This window comes from Ovis aries, chromosome 16, assembly GCF_016772045.2.
Source record: "Ovis aries strain OAR_USU_Benz2616 breed Rambouillet chromosome 16, ARS-UI_Ramb_v3.0, whole genome shotgun sequence".
Lineage (NCBI taxonomy): Eukaryota > Metazoa > Chordata > Mammalia > Artiodactyla > Bovidae > Ovis > Ovis aries.
In genome coordinates this window covers 71,825,255-71,842,485 of record NC_056069.1, presented here as the reverse complement: position 1 = coordinate 71,842,485, position 17,231 = coordinate 71,825,255, and the positions used below count along the sequence as shown (strand labels likewise).

The window sequence follows — 17,231 nt, the reverse complement described above, 5'->3', positions numbered from 1 at the left end:
GAGGGCGCTGCGGCTCAGTCGAAGTCCGGACGGAGGCGGTGGCGTCTTCAGCTGGCCGGAGGGACACGCTGGCCGCCCACCACGGTCAGCAGGGGACATCAGGGCCTGGTCACGCACGTGCAGACCGAGCTGGGGAGCTCCAGGCCCTGTCAGACGCCGGAGGGGGCGTCGTGTGGTACCGAGAAGAAAGCGGGTGTGGGGAAGGAACGCAGAGAAGCGGGGCAGGGGCCGGGCGAGGAGTCCGGAAAGCACAGGAGTCTGGCGCGTCCTCCGCTCCATCACCGCCCTTCCATGGCCTTCATTTGGTGCAAGGACAGTCCATGCTCGAAGGAACTGCCCCCGCCCTTCACGTCCACTCTGTGCCTCGGGAGAAGCAGCTCCCACGCGCGTCCGTGATCCTGGAGGCCGCGTGGCCTCGGCCAGCGGCTCCGAGCCTCTCGCTGGACCCTGACACGCTGGCCGGACGCGGGGGCGTTGCCTGGCAACGGGGCAGCGACGGGATTGGCCGCGCTCGCTCCCGTGACCGCCCCGGAAGTGGCGCGCCCGGCCTCGCCCTCGCCGAGGCGGAAGTGGAGCCACCTGACGCCGCCCGCTTCCCGGCCGCCCCTCAGCCGCACCTCCGCCCTGCTGCGCCTCGGCCCATGGCCAACTACCCGTACCGCCCGGGCCCCGGCGCCGGCCCTGCCGGGGGCGCCGCGCTGCCGGACCAGAGCTTCCTGTGGAACGTCTTCCAGAGGTGCGGCCAGCCGGGCGGGCGGGCGGGCGCGGGCAGGCCTCCCCTTCCCTCGGTGTCAGCCCCGGGCCTTCCCCGTCCTGCCCCTCCGCCCGCAGTCCAGCCTCCCTCCTGGAGCCCTGGCCCCCCGGCCTGCTCCGTCCCCCGAGCTTTGACCTCCTCTCCGCCCCCGGGCACTTCCGGAGCGCAGAGCGGCCGCCCGGAGGCTCGGCCTCCGTCCTTCTACCCCCAGAGAGGGGCCTTTGCTCGGGGACGAGGGTCTCCCGGGGACGCTTATTCAGTTAGGGGAGCAGAAACGCGGGCTCGCCGTGGCTGCCTCAGCCACCAGGCGGGAAGCCAGGCCCTGGCTGTGCGCAGGGGACCGTCACCGCAGTGTCTTCGGTACCCGGTCGTCCTTCCAGCGAATCGGCGCCCCATGCTAGAGTGATTCAAGGTCAGGGAGTGACTTAGTTGTCTAAGAGAACCTTTTCCTGTTTGTGAAAAGGACAAGATCTGAATGGCATTCAGACAGGGTGTGGGAGAAAGGCTTAAGAGAAACGGAGAAGCAGCTTGGCCTTCAGCAGGGGGACCTCAGACAGTGAAGGAGACAGGCTTGCTTATTCCCCACCCGACTATGGGAGTGAGATAGTCTAGCAGCCAGAGGGAAAAGAGCAGGGAAATTAATTTAGGATTGACAGGAGAGTTAAACCTTGGTTCTGGTCCTGTGTTGCTTTGCCTGCACTTTGAATCACCAGTTTAACTGATCTTAATTTTGTAGGGTTGATAAGGACAGGAGTGGTGTGATATCTGACAACGAGCTTCAGCAAGCACTGTCCAATGGTGAGTGCACCTGGCCGTCTGGACTTGTGAACTGCCCGCCTGACCACCCATAGTGAACATCTTCTTTCCTAATCCCTGGCTTGTGGTGGAGGGCTTCCATCCTGGGCGTCCTGTCGGAGCTGCTCTGGGTCCTTGCGGAGCTGGGTGGGGCAGCTGCATGGAGGTCCCAGGGAAAGCCTGAGAGTTGGAGGCTGGGGTGTGAGCTCCAGGAGCACAGGGAGCCTGGCTTTGTACAGCAGATGGTCCTCCGGTTTATTGAAGGCTGTTGAATTTCTCTGGTGACGGTGTCTTGTGACTTGCGAGGCGGGGCACCAGGGTCCCACTGACGCCGAGGAAGTAACTGGGAATGCCGGTGGCCCTGCAGCCGGGTCTCGGGGCTCAGGCTTTTCAGTGGGTGAGTGCAAGTCATCCAGACAGGGGCAAGAGGGTCCCAGCTCTTTGTGCCAGTTCTGGGGGCACACCTTGGAGTCACCTTTTTGCTGGTCTCAGTGTGATTAATCCATTGACGTGGAGACCTTATTTCAGTGAATACCTGACTGTGTTGCCCTTCTTTTGATTCGTCAGACACCACTGTCTTTTTCTGGTCCTTAGATTTGTGGTGTCTTCCAGAGGGGTGCCATTTAAACCTGAAGAGGGATTGATTTTAAGAGGTAATGACGATGCTGAAAGGCTCACCCTTACCAGCGGGAGCTGGCTGGTGCTGTGGGAGGTGGACGGTGCCTCCCAGGCCTGCGCGTGGACTGGAAGGGAGGTGTGCCCCACTGTGGGTACTCCTCTGCTGCTGTTGGTGAAGGGTTGGTATTAAAATGATCACACAGGTGATACTGTCTCTAGAGGATGTCAGACCTGCCGCCATTTCAGCTGGTTGTTAAAGCAAATGGCTCTGTCGGAACACAGCGTTGAACCAGGAGCCTGCTGGAGACGGAGTGTGTTTAACCCAGCCACTGAGTGTATATCAGGGCCTGCTCTGGTGACCCTGTGGAGTCACATTTCTTGATTTGCCCTGAGGGGTTCCTCGGCTTCTGTTGGGGCTGGGTGAGAGCTTACTGGTAGTCACTGAGCCCAGAGGGAGGTAGGGACTCCCTCCCCCCCCTGCCGTGGCTGCCTCTCTCCTCCCTGGGGGTGTGCTGGTTTTTGTGTGGAGCAGCTTGTGATGGTTGTTTTACCTGTTTTGTGTGTATCTTATAAACTGTGATTTTTTTTTAACCAATCGCATTTTCCTCTTTAAATTAGCTGCTAAAATTTTTAAATTTCTGCCTCACCAGTGCCGCAAGCTGAGAATTTTCAGAGGTGAATTTCACTGATAGTCGGGGACCCCATGCTTTCTTAGGCTTTTGTCCCCCCATCCTGCATAACCAGAGGTTGCTCTGTTTTGCTGTGCTCTGAATATCTTCCTAGATTCAATTAGGCTTTTTCTGCAGGAAGTCTGGTTATGAGTGGGTACCGATCGCTAGTCCTTTCTCAGCCCCAGAACAGAGGTAGGTGGCACACTGGAATCAGGATGTGTGCCCGCATAGCTAGGCACTCCCCCACACCTGGTGCCGTCCCACCCGCCTCCTCCCGTTGGCCACCTGAAGGCACAGGCTGGCTGTGGCTCTGCTCCTCCTGCCAGGGTGCCCACCATTCCTCCGGGGCTGAGCGGCTCCTGTCTCTGCACTCATGGCCCCTCCCTTTTCTTGGGTGCTGCCTGTCTCCTCCTCTCGCTCTGCTGGGGTCGTCTCTGCAGCTGCGTCTGGCTCCTGGGCCTCAGCGTCCTGGAGGAAGTTCGAGCCGGTCTCCTGTTTCCAGTTGTGCTGTGTGTCCCGGCCTCAGTCCCTGAGGATGGACACGAGTCAGTTCTCTTCCTGCTCTTCAAATTCCCAGAGTTGTTAAGATTGGAGTTACTTTGACTTTCAGTTTTCTCCCCGGAATGGACCTCTGTTTTCATATTGCTAAGTTGCTTCAGTTGGATCTGACTCTTTGTGACCCCGTGGACTGCAGCCCGCCAGGCTCCTCTGTCCATGGGATTCTCCAGGCAAGAATACGGGAGAGGGTTGCCGTTTCCTTCTCCAGGGGGTCTTCCCAACCTGCATCTCCTAGGTCTCTTGCATTGGCAGGCAGGTTCTTTACCATTAGTGCCACCTGGAAAGCCTGTTTTCGTATTAGGACTAGAATATGAAGTTATTTCAGGAAATAAGTTCATTCCTGGTGGAAAAACTGAAGGCACAAAATAGCATGGCTTCTCTCTTCTGTTAGCTGTGTGCCTCTGAAGCACTGTTAAAATCGGTTGAATCCGCCCCTGAAGAAGTCCTCGTGGGCCCTGCACACTGAATCCTTTCTGTCTTTTTTTCCCTGGGGGAACTTTCCCGTGGCTGGTCTCAGGGAAGTGTGGTTAAGAGGTGCGAAGAGACACAGGACTGTCTTGCCATCTGAAATAACACATCACAAACCATCTTCAGTTAGGTACTTTTTAAAAACATTTTTACTTCAGATTATTGGAAATTAAATTTGCTCAAGCCCCTTTATCTGTGCTTCTGTAGGTTTGCAGCAGCATAACATTGGTATACTTTGAGAAGGCACTTCTCAAACTGGACTGTATATATTTATGGCTGTGCTGGGTCTGTCGCTGCAGAGGACTCTTTGTGGTGGCGGTGAGTGGGGTCGCTGAAGTTGCGGTGCCCCAGCTTCTCGCTGCGGCGCCTCCTGTCGAGGAGCACGGGCTCGGGCGCAGCAGCCGTGGAGCACGACTTCGTTGCTCCGTGCTTTGAGGGGTCTTCCGGGTCAGGGGTCGAACCTGTGCCTTCTGCACTGGCAGGTGGATTCGAGCCACCCAGAAGCCCTAGTTGGACTTTAAACAATAGGTCGTCTGATACATTGTTTCTATCAAAACGGACTTCAGCTCTCCTAGAGGCCTGGCAGTCGCAGCTCTTTGAGGCTGTAGGTGAGGGTGACTGGTGGGTACGGAATTCCTGAGCCTGGAGAGGCACCAGGGTCCTGGCACGGTCCACGCGAGCCTGCAGGGTGCGCCCAGCCTGCCTGCGTGGCTCCTGCCTCCCCCAGAAGGGCTGGGCGGCGGCTCTGATGTGGGGAAGAGGAAGGGGACAGCGGTGGTGCTGTGAAAGGCCCAGCTCACCCGCCGATTCCGTGTGGCTGCTGGATGCAGGACGACCCTACCCATGAACCTCTCGCTGCAATCCAAGTCTGTGCTAACAGGATGCAATTTCTAGAAAGAAAACTCTCTGGAGAGCAAGAAGAATATATTATCACAGAGCAGAGTGGCGTTTTTCTGCTTTAAGAAGGGGTCCAATATAAATTTGTTAAAATCATCTGTACTCCTGAGGGTTACAGGAAAAGCACTTGCGCGCCCGGTGTGAGCCCCCTACCCCCCACCCGCCACCATGCAGCTGTGGCCCTTTCGTGTTCAAATTATGGGTGAAGAGAGTTAGGTGTCCTCAGTGCCCATGGAGAGTCTGTGTGTGTTTCTGGCTTTTTTTTTTTTTTTGGTTCTTTCAGATGAGACTGAAGCAAGACCTATAGGAACAGAGATCATGTCTTTCTAAGTGGAAGTCTGACAGGAGATCTTCTCGGGCCGGCGGCTGGCATTCCTAGCGCGTTGGTTACCGAGGGAAGCGGGTGGGAATGTTTGACGTTGGGGTTGGCCCTGAAGGCCGCAGGAGGGTCACTCGTGCCAAAGGGCCTCTCTCTGCTCAGTGTGTCCTGGGCACCCAGCAGGCTCTGGTAGGCCTGCTCTCCGTGTCGCAGTGCATTTTCTTACAGAAGGTCGTAGGTCTTCAGGCTGACGCTCTGGTGTGTTTAACAGCCAGCCTTCCTGAAGTATTGAGTGCAGCATCACTAGGGGCTGTCAAGCTTTGCTGTTTAGTCTGAGACCGCAGGACCTGGCACTCAATAGAGTCCGTTCACTGCTGGGTGTTGTCACTAACCCTTGGTTTCCGTGGAGAGTCGGCCCGGTTTGGATGACCGCAAGAGCTAGTTAAGGGACCAGGAGCCTGCCTCTGCCTCCCGAGCTGGCCAGCCTGCGGGTCTCCTGTCTCCGTGCCCGGCTTGGCCCGGGGTGGCCTCTGCTGTCCCCAGCTTCCGGTCCTCCAGCTCATCCACCCACACGCCCCTCTGCCCCCACAGGGGCCTGGCCCTAACCTCGCAGAGTGCCTGTGTTTACAGCATCATCAAGTCACTTCTGTTTAAAATTCATTTGCCAACGTGGCCAGGATGCCCTCACAATCCGGATGAACAGTGGGCGTGGCCTCTTCAGTCTGCGGAATCCCTGCGGCTGCACCCGGGCCCCCGGCGGACGGTCCCTTAGCACTCTCGGTGTGGGCACAGCCGGCATCAGAGCTGAGGAAGGCAGGAAGGGTCTGGCAGCTGCGTTTGGTGCCTCGGGCTCCTGGTCCAGCGTGGGCTGTGTCCTGTGGAAACAGCAGCCAGTGTGTGAGCAGCTGGGACGTCAGAACCTTCTGTGCACAGACTGCGCCTCCTCTAGGCCCCTCTGTGCATGACTCCTTTGTGGCCTGGTTTTGGTGAGCTGACCTTCCCCAGAACCTTCATTTCCACCTGCCCACCATCCCCCGGACCCCCAAGAAGCCCTCAGAGATGCCTGCCCAGCGCGCAGGGGCCCCAGCCGCAGGCCTGGCAGAAGGGGCGGCTTCACGAGTGTCGGGGCCCCAAGGCGCCAGTGGGGTGACCTCGGGGCTCAAGGCGGCTTCCCTGGCAAAGCCGCGCACAGACTGAGGTTGAGGAGAGGCAGGGGTGGGGTCACGGTGGGGCTGCCTGGGGCACCGGGGCGCGTGTGGGCCAGCCGGGCATGCTCGGAGCCGGGGGCGCTGCCCTGCGTGGGGCCGGGAGGGGCCTGCGCCCCCAGAGCTGAAGCGGTCTGTACGTAGGAGGGGAGGTGGGGTGTTACTATACAAGGAGGGATGCGGGGACACGGCACATAAAAAACAATCGCCCTGGTTTTGGTCAGCGTGCATCACTGAGAACAGATCCCTGGGCACAGAGGCACCTGGTGAACGTCCCATCATCACAGCTTATGAAGGGCTCTGAATTACCAAATCTGTCAGAGTGAGCAGCTCCCGTGATAACAACTGTTTGGGGAGACCCCACTGCTGTTCTGAGATGAGTCATGGGATGATGCGTCCTCTTCACAGTTTCAGAGACGATGGTGTGTTGCCAGCCTGTTACCTCGGGGAGCACGTAAGCCTGTCTTCACGCTGTGCTTTCCGGAGCGCTCCGGCAGGTTCGCTCACCACGTGTGCAGCCGCTGTGGATGCGAGGGCGACCCTGGTCCTGCAGCGGTGGTTCCCCTGGGGGTGGGGTTTTCTGAAGTGCAGTTGTGACGCTCCCAGCGGGGCTAAGCGCCCTCTTCTCAGCTCACCTGGTGCTGTGGGCCTGGGAAGTTCAGGGAGTGGTAAGATGGCCGTCTCTAGTTATAACATGAGGAGGGCGAGTGGCCAGGCGCAGGTCTTCATGAGCAGCGGTGAACGTGTGGCTGGACCGGAGTGACTCTCGGGCCGCGTAGACAGGACCCTGGCTGGCCGTCGTCCAGGGGCAGCCTCCCCGCTGAGACCGCGGCTCTCAGGGCTCGACGCTGACGGCTGCTCACTTCTCTGGCTTCTGGGGTTACGGACGGGGGTTCGGAGATGCTGCCTGTCTCACCTCCTGCTGTTTGTTTCAGGCACCTGGACTCCATTTAACCCAGTGACTGTCCGATCGATCATATGTGAGTATGGGCAGCCCTGCCGGGCCTGTGCTTCCGGCTGATTCTCTTTGGGTGTCCCGCCCGCCCCCCCACCCCTGAGCCTCCGCTCCGCGTTCGCTGGGCGCCCCACCCTCATTTCCGCACACGCTTCTGTTCCCCCCGGGTTGCGTGGCCGTGATGGGAAGAAGCAGCTGAGTTCTCACGTGACGACTCACTCAGCTGGAGTGACTTCTGTGCACACCAGGAGCACTTCGGTTTCCTGGAGAGGCAGGTGGCGCACTACGTTTTGTTAAGAGTGTCTCAGACTGAGATTTCATACATGCGTCTCCATCCGTTTTGCATGCGGTTGTATGTAAATGTAGTTACAAGTTCTTATTTGGACCTGGAATGAGGCTGATTTGTTTTTTAAATGAAAAGTGGGTCTTGCTTAAAAAAAAACCCAAAAGCCAGTAGTCTTTTGCTCATTGTAACCGGCCTCCCTGACCAAGCCCTCTAAGGAGCTTCTCCTCGGGGACGCGGATCCTCTAGGGGATGGATGGGCAGCTCCAGGAACCAGACCTGAGCCTGGAGGGTTGGGGTGGGCCCCTTGACCCCTCTGCACCCCGAGAGCCGGTGTGCCCAGCTTTTGAGGAGCACCCTTCGGTGTAAATCGCTCTTGCTGTGGATCCGTCAGGGTGTTTGGCTTGCACGTCCCTCTCCACAGCCCCTCACGCCCACCTGGCTGATTGAGGGCTGGTGTCACCACAGCCCCTGGGGACCTGCCGGCGGAGCTCCGGGCTGGTCCTGGAGGAGCCCAGCCTGCAGAGCTGCGGGTGTGCCTCTGCCCTGGTTCCTGCTGAGCCATGCCCTTTCGCTTCAGCCATGTTTGACAGAGAGAACAAGGCCGGCGTGAACTTCAGTGAGTTCACTGGCGTCTGGAAGTACATCACGGACTGGCAGAACGTCTTCCGCACCTACGACAGGGACAACTCGGGCATGATCGACAAGAACGAGCTCAAGCAAGCCCTCTCAGGTTTCGGTAAAACGCTTGTCTTGACTGCATAGCTCTTTCATTTTGGAGCCATATGGTGTATCTTGTTGCTTTGCTCAGCTTGATGATTTGAAAGTCGCCTCTGTGAACTTTTTGTTTATACTGCAGTTTCACATTTTTGATGTTTCTTTATCATACAGGTTTATATTTGACTTGGGGGCTTTTATGCGGTTTTCCATCCAAAATGAGATAAGGGCTATGCAGTAGTTTTCTTTTGTGAAGTGATGTCGCAGGCACACTGAGAATGTGGCTTTCAAAAAGTTAAAGTGAACGAGTCAAGATAAAACAGCTTACATGTATAAAGCAGCTTCCGTTCCCTGACATGAGAATACACGGACCAATGATAAAATGCCCACAAAAGACGAGCCCATGGGTTGCATGGCGTGCAGGCGTGAGCACGGAAGTCCGCATTCTCAGGTGTGTGCAGCCTGCGTGCTTGCCGTGCCGCGAGCAGTGTCCCCGTGGTGCCTTCCAGAGCGGTCAGCAGGCCTGGTCCCGGGGCCCACCTGGGCCTGCGGGGAGCTCGGGGCTGGTGAGGAGGGCGCAGGCATCGCACCAGGATCCTGGTCTGACGGCGTGAATCCCCCAGCCCTGTTTTGGCGGGGCCCTTCTGTCAGAGTCCATTGCACTTTATTCTGGCTGTTTCTGGTTTTAATAACGAAATACACTTTGGTCCTTGCGGTTATTGCTGTGCTTCTTCCCCACCCCTCTTCCTCTGTGTTTGTCATTTACGGCTGTCTTTTCCTGTCTGTCTCTTGCTTTAGAGGCTGTGGGACCCCCCAGAATTTTGTGTCGCCACCAGGTGCAGGTCAGGATTTGGGCAGGATGCTGGCCCCGGGTTCTCTGGATTGGAACTTGGAATGCGGCTGACCTTGCTGTGCCCGCAGGTGGGGGAGCTGAGCATTAGGGGCGTCCCTCACAGAGCAGTCCTGGGCAGGAGGAAGCTGGAGGCCTGGCTGACTGGAACCTGGACCCTCTGGATTAGTTTCCAGGCTGATGATCTCAGCACCGACCGCAGTGTTTCTAACCTTGTCAGGCCTGGAGCCCGCTTTTGCTCAGGGCCAGCAACCGTCACGCCCTGGGCTCGGGTTGGAAACGCTGAGGTCGACCAGCTGGTCCCTGGCTCTCGGGCCTGCGAGTCCCAGTCAGATCCGGGAGGTCAGACGCTGATAGGCTCACGGTGCGGGGCAGAGCCGAGAGCCTCCCTGACCTTCAGCTTTTCCTGGAGAAAGGACATAAACCCTGCTGCAGCGTTTCTTCAGCTGTGCCGCGGGGTTCCCTCCTGCCCTTGGTCCTCCGCTTCTCAAACTCCTTTGGCCCCTCTTCTCCCACCCAGGGTGGCCGTCAGCCTTTTGCCGGTTCCCTGTTGGAGACTGGTAAAGAATTTGCCCTGGGAGTGGAATCTCCTCTTTGGTTTCTAAGAACAAGTGTCTGTCAGTCAAGCTGGAGCTGCATTGCAGCTCAGCAGACGCATGAGGGGGTCAGGGTGGCTGAAGCCCTAAGTGCCCTCTGACCTCTCACCCCCCTACATGGAGTCTCAGGCCGACCCTGGCAGGGCTGTGTGACCCTAAACGGCTCACCTGCTGGATTTGAGGGCCCTTCTGTTCGTCTTTTAGGCTTTTATTCCCATTATGTGCCCCGTAATGGAAGGAAGAGCCTCTTGACAAAGGTGAAAGAGGAGAATGAGAGAGCCGACTTAAAGCTCGACATTCAAGAGCGAAGGTCGTGGCATCCAGTCCCGTCACTTCACGGCAAATAGATGGGGACTGTAGAAACGGGGGCAGACTATTTCCTTGGGCTCCAAAATCACTCTAGATGGTGACTGCAACCATGAAATTAAAAGCCGCTTGAGCAACCTAGACAGTGTATTTAAAAGCAGAGACATCACTTTACCAACAAAGGTCCGTCTAGTTAAAGCTCTGGTTTTTCCAGTAGTCATGCATGGATGTGAGAGTTGGATCATAAAGAAAGCTGAGTTCCCAGGAATTGGTGCTTTTGAACTGTGGTGTTGGAGAAGACTCTTGAGAGTCCCTTGGACTGCAAGGAGATCCAACCAGTCCATTCTAAAGATCAGTCGTGGGTGTTCTTTGGAAGGACTGATGCTGATGCTGATACTCCAATACTTTGGCCACCTCATGGAAAGAACTGACTCATTGGAAAAGACCTTGATGCTGGGAAAGATTGAAGGCTGGAGGAGAAGGGGACGACAGAGAATGAGAGGGTTGGATGGCATCACCGACTCAATGGACATGAGTTTGAGCAAACTCTGGGAGTTGGTGATGGACAGGGAGGCCTGGTGTGCTGCAGTCCATGGGGTCGTAAAGAGTCGGACACGACTGAGTGGCTGAACAGCATGTTTTGCGTGCCAGGTACGGAGACCGGAAAGTAAGGTGTATAAGGCAAGGCCACACACGCCACTTGTCGGGGACAGACAGTCCTGCCGTCCCTAACAAAGGCAGGCTCCCCACCACAAGCGCTCCCGCCCCAGCCCTGCACCCAGCCCCTGGCAGCCTGAAGCCAGCGTGGTTTGAGGGGACGTCGCACAGGAGCAGTGAGCCTCCGCTCACTCATCGCCGTCGTCGGCTGCTTTCCGTTTTGTGCTGCGCCTGCTCTGCCCCTTTTAACGCAGTAGAGTCCAGGCCCTGCCACCCACACGCCCACTCTGCATCCTGGAGCCCGCGCCATCAGCTGTCAGCCACCCTGCCCAGGTCAACGGCGTCTTTACAGTCAGGTTGACCAAGTTTCGGCCCTGACGGGGCCACGGCAGCCCCCACCCCTGTCTGTGCCGTTGGCCCCGTCTGTCCTCTGCTGTAGTCTCTGACTGGCATCTGCTTTTCTTCCTAGCACCGTGAGTGGGCCCTGGGTGGCCAGTGGAGGCAGCAGGCCGCCTCGCTAGCTCTTGGGGAAGAAGGGCTTGTTCCCTCCGCTGGAAGTGCAGCCTTGGGGGAAGGGGCGTTCTAGGAGGACGTGCGTGACACAGTGAGCTGGCCAGCAGGGTTTCCGCCTGCCTCGCTGGCCTAGAACAGGCTGCCGAGGCGGGCCTACATCTGGGACCTGGGGGCAGAGCGGGCCGAGCGGCGCGTCGGGCCAGTGGCGCCTGTCTGGTCCCTCGAGCCCCAGCCTCCGTGATGCTGTGTCACTGTTGCCATCGTGCCGTCCTTCCCCGGCCTGGCCTCTGTCCGGCCACAGGCTGTGCCAGGTGCAGGAGGGTCCTGTCTGCTGCTCAGCTGCAGGGCAGGGGCCTGGATTAGTTCGTGGGATGTGAGGAGCTCGCTGACCGCTCTGGAAGGTACTGTCACACGTGTGCACGTTTGACTTTTTCAGTAGAGTGATGACGTGCTTATAGAGGGAATTAACCGAGACGCTCACTCAGGTAATTGGTGCACATAGACTTGCAAAGATTCCAGCGAGACTGAAAAGTGGTAAAAATATTCTGCACCTGGATGTCGTTTCCTGAATAAGTAAGGAAGCCACAGTCACACAGGTGGTGAGACGGGGCGGCGAGTGCAGGGCTGAGAGAGCAAGGGCATCCCTGCTGCCCTGCTGGAGGCCGGGCCGCTGGGGCATTGGAGGGGGGGTCAAGGCACCGGGATGGCCCTTCCAGAGCTCCGTCAGAGTGCAGCTGCTGCACCCTCGAAGCCTTAATGTCTTGATGCCAGTGAGCGGCTGATGTAGGGGAGGGGCCATCAGTTAACTTCCTGTCCTTAAGTTTACACTTTGTCTCCTTGGGAGCCTTAGTGACCTTTTATTTTGCAGAGCATTCTTTAGCAGGGAATAATCCAGGACAGCTGAGTTAGTCACAACTTCACCGCTAGCTTGTTAAGAATGAAGTAAAGTTTACCAATAAGGGCTTTTGAGAAGGCTGATATTCCAGAAGCCCTGCAGGGCGCCTGTACCGCTGGAGTTGGTGTGAATGAGTGACTCCGTGGTCCCTCCAGGAGGGTGCCTCCGTGGGGCCGAGGGCACAGTGCAGAGACTCTGCTTAGCTCTCCGTGTCTTGCCGTGTGCTTGCCCCTGGGGGGCCCACGTTGTGTTCCTGGGGGTTGGGTGGGGGAGACTGGGTTCCAGGGCGGGCATGGGGTTGATTGTGCCCGCCCCCCTGCAGGGTACCGGCTGTCTGATCAGTTTCACGACATCCTCATTAGGAAGTTCGACCGACAAGGCCGGGGGCAGATCGCCTTCGACGACTTCATCCAGGGCTGCATCGTGCTGCAGGTACCGCCATCGGAAGGCCCGGGGGGGTGGGCTGTGGGCGCCCGAGGCCCCGCGCTTGGACAGTAGAAGCGAGTCAGACGCATAAGACTGGCTCTAGAAGCTACAGAAGTGAGTGTGCTCTTTGGTAACTAGTTCTCCTGATAAAAGGAGGTGTAGACAGCATGTCCCTCCTCCCCTGGAAACCCTGAGAGCCGTCCATTTGGAAGGGATCCAGCAGAAGGTTCACATGAAGACCTGGTGGTGGTTTTTGTTGTGTTTCTTCCTGAGGATTGGAGAAGGTTCTGTCGTGAGGCTCGCTCTGTGCCCTTCACGGGAGGCTCCCTCCCCAGCGAGACTCAGGAGCAGTGCCTGGCGGGCTGCTGATTGCAGTGTCCGCTGCCTCGCAGGCCCCTCCGAGCTGGCTCCTCCTGTGGTCCCTCGGCTTCACCCAGGAGGAACCAGGCGCAGGCATGCCCTCCGAGGGTGGAGGCGGCCACACTTGACCTGCCTGGCTGTTCCCACACAGGCCCTGCTCCTGTCTCCAGGTGGGAGGCCAAGTTCCTTAGATTTCAGCTTTAGAAAATGAGGTGAATTGGTGTAAACCTTTTCTTTATTGTGAAAAATCTTTAGAAGACAACCCCTGTGCCCATTAGAGTCAGCCGTTACCAACTCACAGCCAAGTCCATATAATACTCCACTCGCTCGCAATTCTGACACAGTTCCATTTATGGGAAGCAAATGTGTTTTCCAGAAGTATTTCAGCAGAACCCAGCCCTGAAAGACACCCTTGCCATTTACATCTGAACCATTTTGTTGTCTTTAGAATCTGCAGAAAAGATTCTAAAATAAGGCATAGAAATAATATAGAAATGGAGAAGGCAGTGGCAACTCACTCCAGTCCTCTTGCCTGGAAAATCCCAAGGGCAGAAGAGCCTGGTAGGCTGCAGTCCATGGGGTCTTGAAGAGTCAGACACGACTAAGTGACTTCACTTTCCCTTTTCACTTTTATGCATTGGAAAAGGAAATGGCAATCCACTCCAGTGTTCTTGCCTAGAGAATCCCAGGGACAGCGGAGCCTGTGGGCTGCCGTCTGTGGGGTTGCACAGAGTCAGACATGACTGAAGCGACTTAGCAGCAGCAGCAGAATCTGCAGAGAGGTGTGCAGGGCACGAGGTTGTCAGTGTAGCTGGTCACTTGGGGCCCGTTCTCAGGGCTCTCCTTGTCGCAGTGATAGTTGGATGACTGAGGTTTCTCTCCCTGACCTGCTGTCCTGATTCCCTTCCTGGGGAATCTGGGCCCGCCAGGCCCTGTGCTTCAGTGACTCATTGGAGTGCCAGGTGTCTCCCTCTCAGGGTCCGGTGAGGTGAGATTACAGGGCGTCCCTGGTGGCTCAGACAATGAAGAATCCGCCTGCAATGCTGGAGACCCAGGTTCGATCCCTGGGTTGGGAAGATCCCCTGGAGGAAGGCATGGCAACCCATGCCTAGAGAATCCTGTGGACAGAGGAGACTGGCAGGCTGCAGTCCATGGGTTCACAAGGGATCAGATACGACTGAGTGACTAACACTTTTCACTTTTATGCTGTCAGAATACGTTAGGAATAGGGGTGATGTAGAAATTTCACCAGGATCTGTGGGGTTGGGATTTTCATTTGAGGTTATGTCCCCTAAGTAACCAGCTGGTCCTTATGTCTGCATAAGCAAAGGTCACCCTGTGTCCCTTTCAGCCCCTGGAGTAACAGGATCTGAGTCCCCGCTGCCTGTAGAATGAGCACAGACCGTGGGCCGCCCGTGGCCTGCCGCTGTCTGGGCCTGGTGTCCCTGCCCCCACCCCTGGAGAAGGAACCTGAACTGTGCACAGACACGGGGGTCAGAAAGGAAAGGCTCAGCTGCAGGCCACCTGCAGAAAGTCTTCAGAAGCCCTCAGAGGTCGTCTTCCATCTGCCTCTTTCGAGAAAGAAAAGGCCTTATTGAAAGTTGGTTTTATGAAGCAATGTGAAAAGTGGCAGAAATCTTCAAGCGCAAAGAAAGGGAAACTGCGCCGTGCCCTCCCAGCAGAGGAGACTGCTGCTGCGGTGTCTGGGCTCTGTGTTGCGCCAAGGTTGGCCACTCAGGAAGCTCCAGCTCACCCCCGCGTGGACCGTCTCCTGTGTCAGCCTGTTGATTGTTGGCCATTGACCTGCCCAGCTCGGGGCAGAGAGGGCTGGAACTGGAGCCGGGAGTGGGAGGCTCAGCTCACGGGCCAGGCTGCAGCCTTGCTTGGCCCTCGGGCAGGTGGACAGGTGGCCGCCAGGGTCTCAGTGAGCCTGGGCACTGTCCTCTCCAGTCTGGGCTCTTCCAAACCCTTGGTGGTTTCCAGCTTCTGTCCTTCAGCACAGCACTGACCTAGCTGCCCCAGTCTCTGCTGTCCGGTGGCTGGACTTGTGAACAAACGGGGAGCCCTGGGGGCTGGTCAGCCAGGAGGGGATGGGGAGGGTGGGCATCAAGACGAGGGCCTGGGCTGGCACAGGAGACCCCACCCTTCTGGGGCATCAAGGTGAGGGTCTGGGCTGGCACAGGAGACCCTGCCCTTCTGGGGCATCAAGGTGAGGGCCTGGGCTGGCACAGGAGACCCCACCCTTCTGGGGCATCAAGGTGAGGGCCTGGGCTGGCACAGGAGACCCCGCCCTTCTGGGGCATCAAGGTGAGGGCCTGGGCTGGCACAGGAGACCCGGCCCTTCTGGCTCTGCAGCCAGGCTCCCCCCGGGGCTGCCCAGTGGGGGCTGGTTTCCCTTTGTCCTGAGCAGCCTGTCGACAGAACAGAGGTGAGCCTTCAAGGAGGGCCCCAGGAGAATGGTCTTGTGGTGGCAAAGGAGGCCCCAGGCACATCACCCGCTGTGGGGAAACCTTGTTCTGGGGCCAGAGGCCCTGCCAGGACCCGGGGCTGTGGCCCACACACTGGGCACCCCCTCATCGTCCACTGTCCTGCCCGACGCCCCATCTCCTGAGCAGACCGGCCTGCCCTGCGGGCAGTCAGGGACACCTGCCCTGCGTCCCTGCACTGGGGCTGTGGGGTGTGGAGACGGACTCTTCTGAAGTTGGGCTCCTAAATGGCTATTCACCAATACGTTGTGTTCCTTCTGTCGGGAAGTGTCAAGTCTAAATACCTGCTGTTTTTCCTCAGAGGTTGACAGATATATTCAGACGCTATGATACAGACCAGGACGGCTGGATCCAAGTGTCATATGAACAGTATCTGTCCATGGTCTTCAGCATCGTATGACCCTGCCTTTCTGCAAACACCAGCATGACTTACGGGAAAAAAGACTGAAAATGCCAAATCTCCTCCCTTTGATGGAACAAGCACCAGTGCAGTTAGACACTGCTCTTTCTTTAGACTTTGTATAACTACTATTTGGGGACCCAACTGTATATATGTGGATAAGCTGGTTAACGTTTCCCAGTTGTAACAATAGTTATATCTTTCCTCAGATACAGACATTTGATATGAGGCTGTTTAATTGTGCCATGAGGTAACATATAATAATGTTTCAGGTATTCTGCTTGCAAAAACTTATCATGTGCTTTTTCAGACAGCTCTAGTTCTGGAGTGAGATGCTTCCTTAGCCAATAGGAACTTCAGACAGTAGGGAACTTGCACAGGAGGCCACTCACGCGCCTTACATTCTAAAGGGGGTTAGCTGTGCTCACTTGAACGTGCAGCGTAAGCAGTAAAGCACGCGCATCCTTGCGCCTGTCGCCTCAGATGCGCTCACCTGGAGCCCCAAGGGGTTCGGCAACCTGGGCTGTCCCCTGGCCCTGGTCATGGGAATCCCAAGATTTGTCCACCCTCTGTGACAGGAGTCGGTTTACATTTGGTAAAACTTCTTTGGAAATACAGATCCAAATTTGATTTGGAAAGGAGTGGTTTTTCTTTCACTTACTAATGATGCACCTCTGCCCTCTGATGGGCTTGATCAGAGCTTGTCACGTGTGAAGGTGTGCAGGGAGTGTGCCAGCCCCTGCTGTGTGCTTGGTGCCCAGAAGGCCCAGGCTCCCTGCGCTTCCCCCAGGCGCGCCTCGGGCTCCTTCTGTGCCCGCCCCCTTTAAACGCGCCTCCCTAAACCAGGACTCGGGGTGGGCCTCTGGGCGGGTGTCAGCGACCCATAAATGGGTCTGGGGTGCCAGAAACGGGGGGTCCACTTTGGGGGCCTGTGCTGGTGGGAGATCGGAGCCTTGGGGAGCTGTGGGTTTTATCTGCAGTGTGATTACGAGGAATGTCATCGAGCACAGTGCCTGGGGTGGAAAGAAGGAGTCTGTGGGGCTCCAGCCGGCCTTGTGAGCTCATGGACAAAGGTCCAAGGGGTTCTCTGAGGATTCCACACCTTTACCCTTCGTGGATCTCTGCACTTCGAAACACTTCTGAGGACCCCAGCCCACAATCACAAGTTGTCCTCCAGAGGTCGGTTCTCAAATTCCTGACCCAAGGGACATCTAGGTGTGCAGCTGGGCTCATCTTGTACCTGGTGCCCACTGCCCCAGCCAAAACCACCCCTCGTCTACCTCCCTGTCTGCCAGGAAACGGAGGTGGAGACAGTGGGGCCCACTTCCCCGCTGGAGGTTCCACACTAGACAGAGATGTAGACAGCGGGCCCACTTCTAGAGACTTCCCAATAGACGGAGGTGGAGACAGTGGGCCCACTTCCCCTAGAGGTTCCCCAGTAGACCCCAGTGGGCCCCTCCTCCCCTGGAGGTTCCGCAGTGGATGGAGGTGGAGACAGTGGG

General features: G+C 57.3%; 1 protein-coding gene across 5 annotated transcripts; it reads left to right on the top strand.

Moving 5' to 3' along the window:
* The first annotated feature begins 581 nt into the window (after positions 1-581).
* Positions 582-16,367, top strand: PDCD6 (programmed cell death 6). Of its 5 annotated transcripts, XM_060400301.1 has the most exons (7): positions 582-736; positions 1,491-1,552; positions 2,144-2,202; positions 7,221-7,265; positions 8,104-8,262; positions 12,380-12,489; positions 15,631-16,367. In XM_060400301.1, the coding sequence occupies exons 5-7, from the start codon at positions 8,106-8,108 to the stop codon at positions 15,727-15,729; spliced, it is 366 nt and encodes a 121-aa protein (XP_060256284.1). In that variant the 5' UTR covers positions 582-736; positions 1,491-1,552; positions 2,144-2,202; positions 7,221-7,265; positions 8,104-8,105; the 3' UTR covers positions 15,730-16,367. The 5 variants fall into 5 exon arrangements, with proteins under 5 accessions (XP_060256284.1, XP_014956839.2, XP_014956838.2 ...); XM_015101353.4 differs by lacking the exon at positions 2,144-2,202 and having other exon boundaries at positions 8,104-8,256; XM_015101352.4 differs by lacking the exon at positions 2,144-2,202.
* Positions 16,368-17,231: the final 864 nt, after the last annotated feature.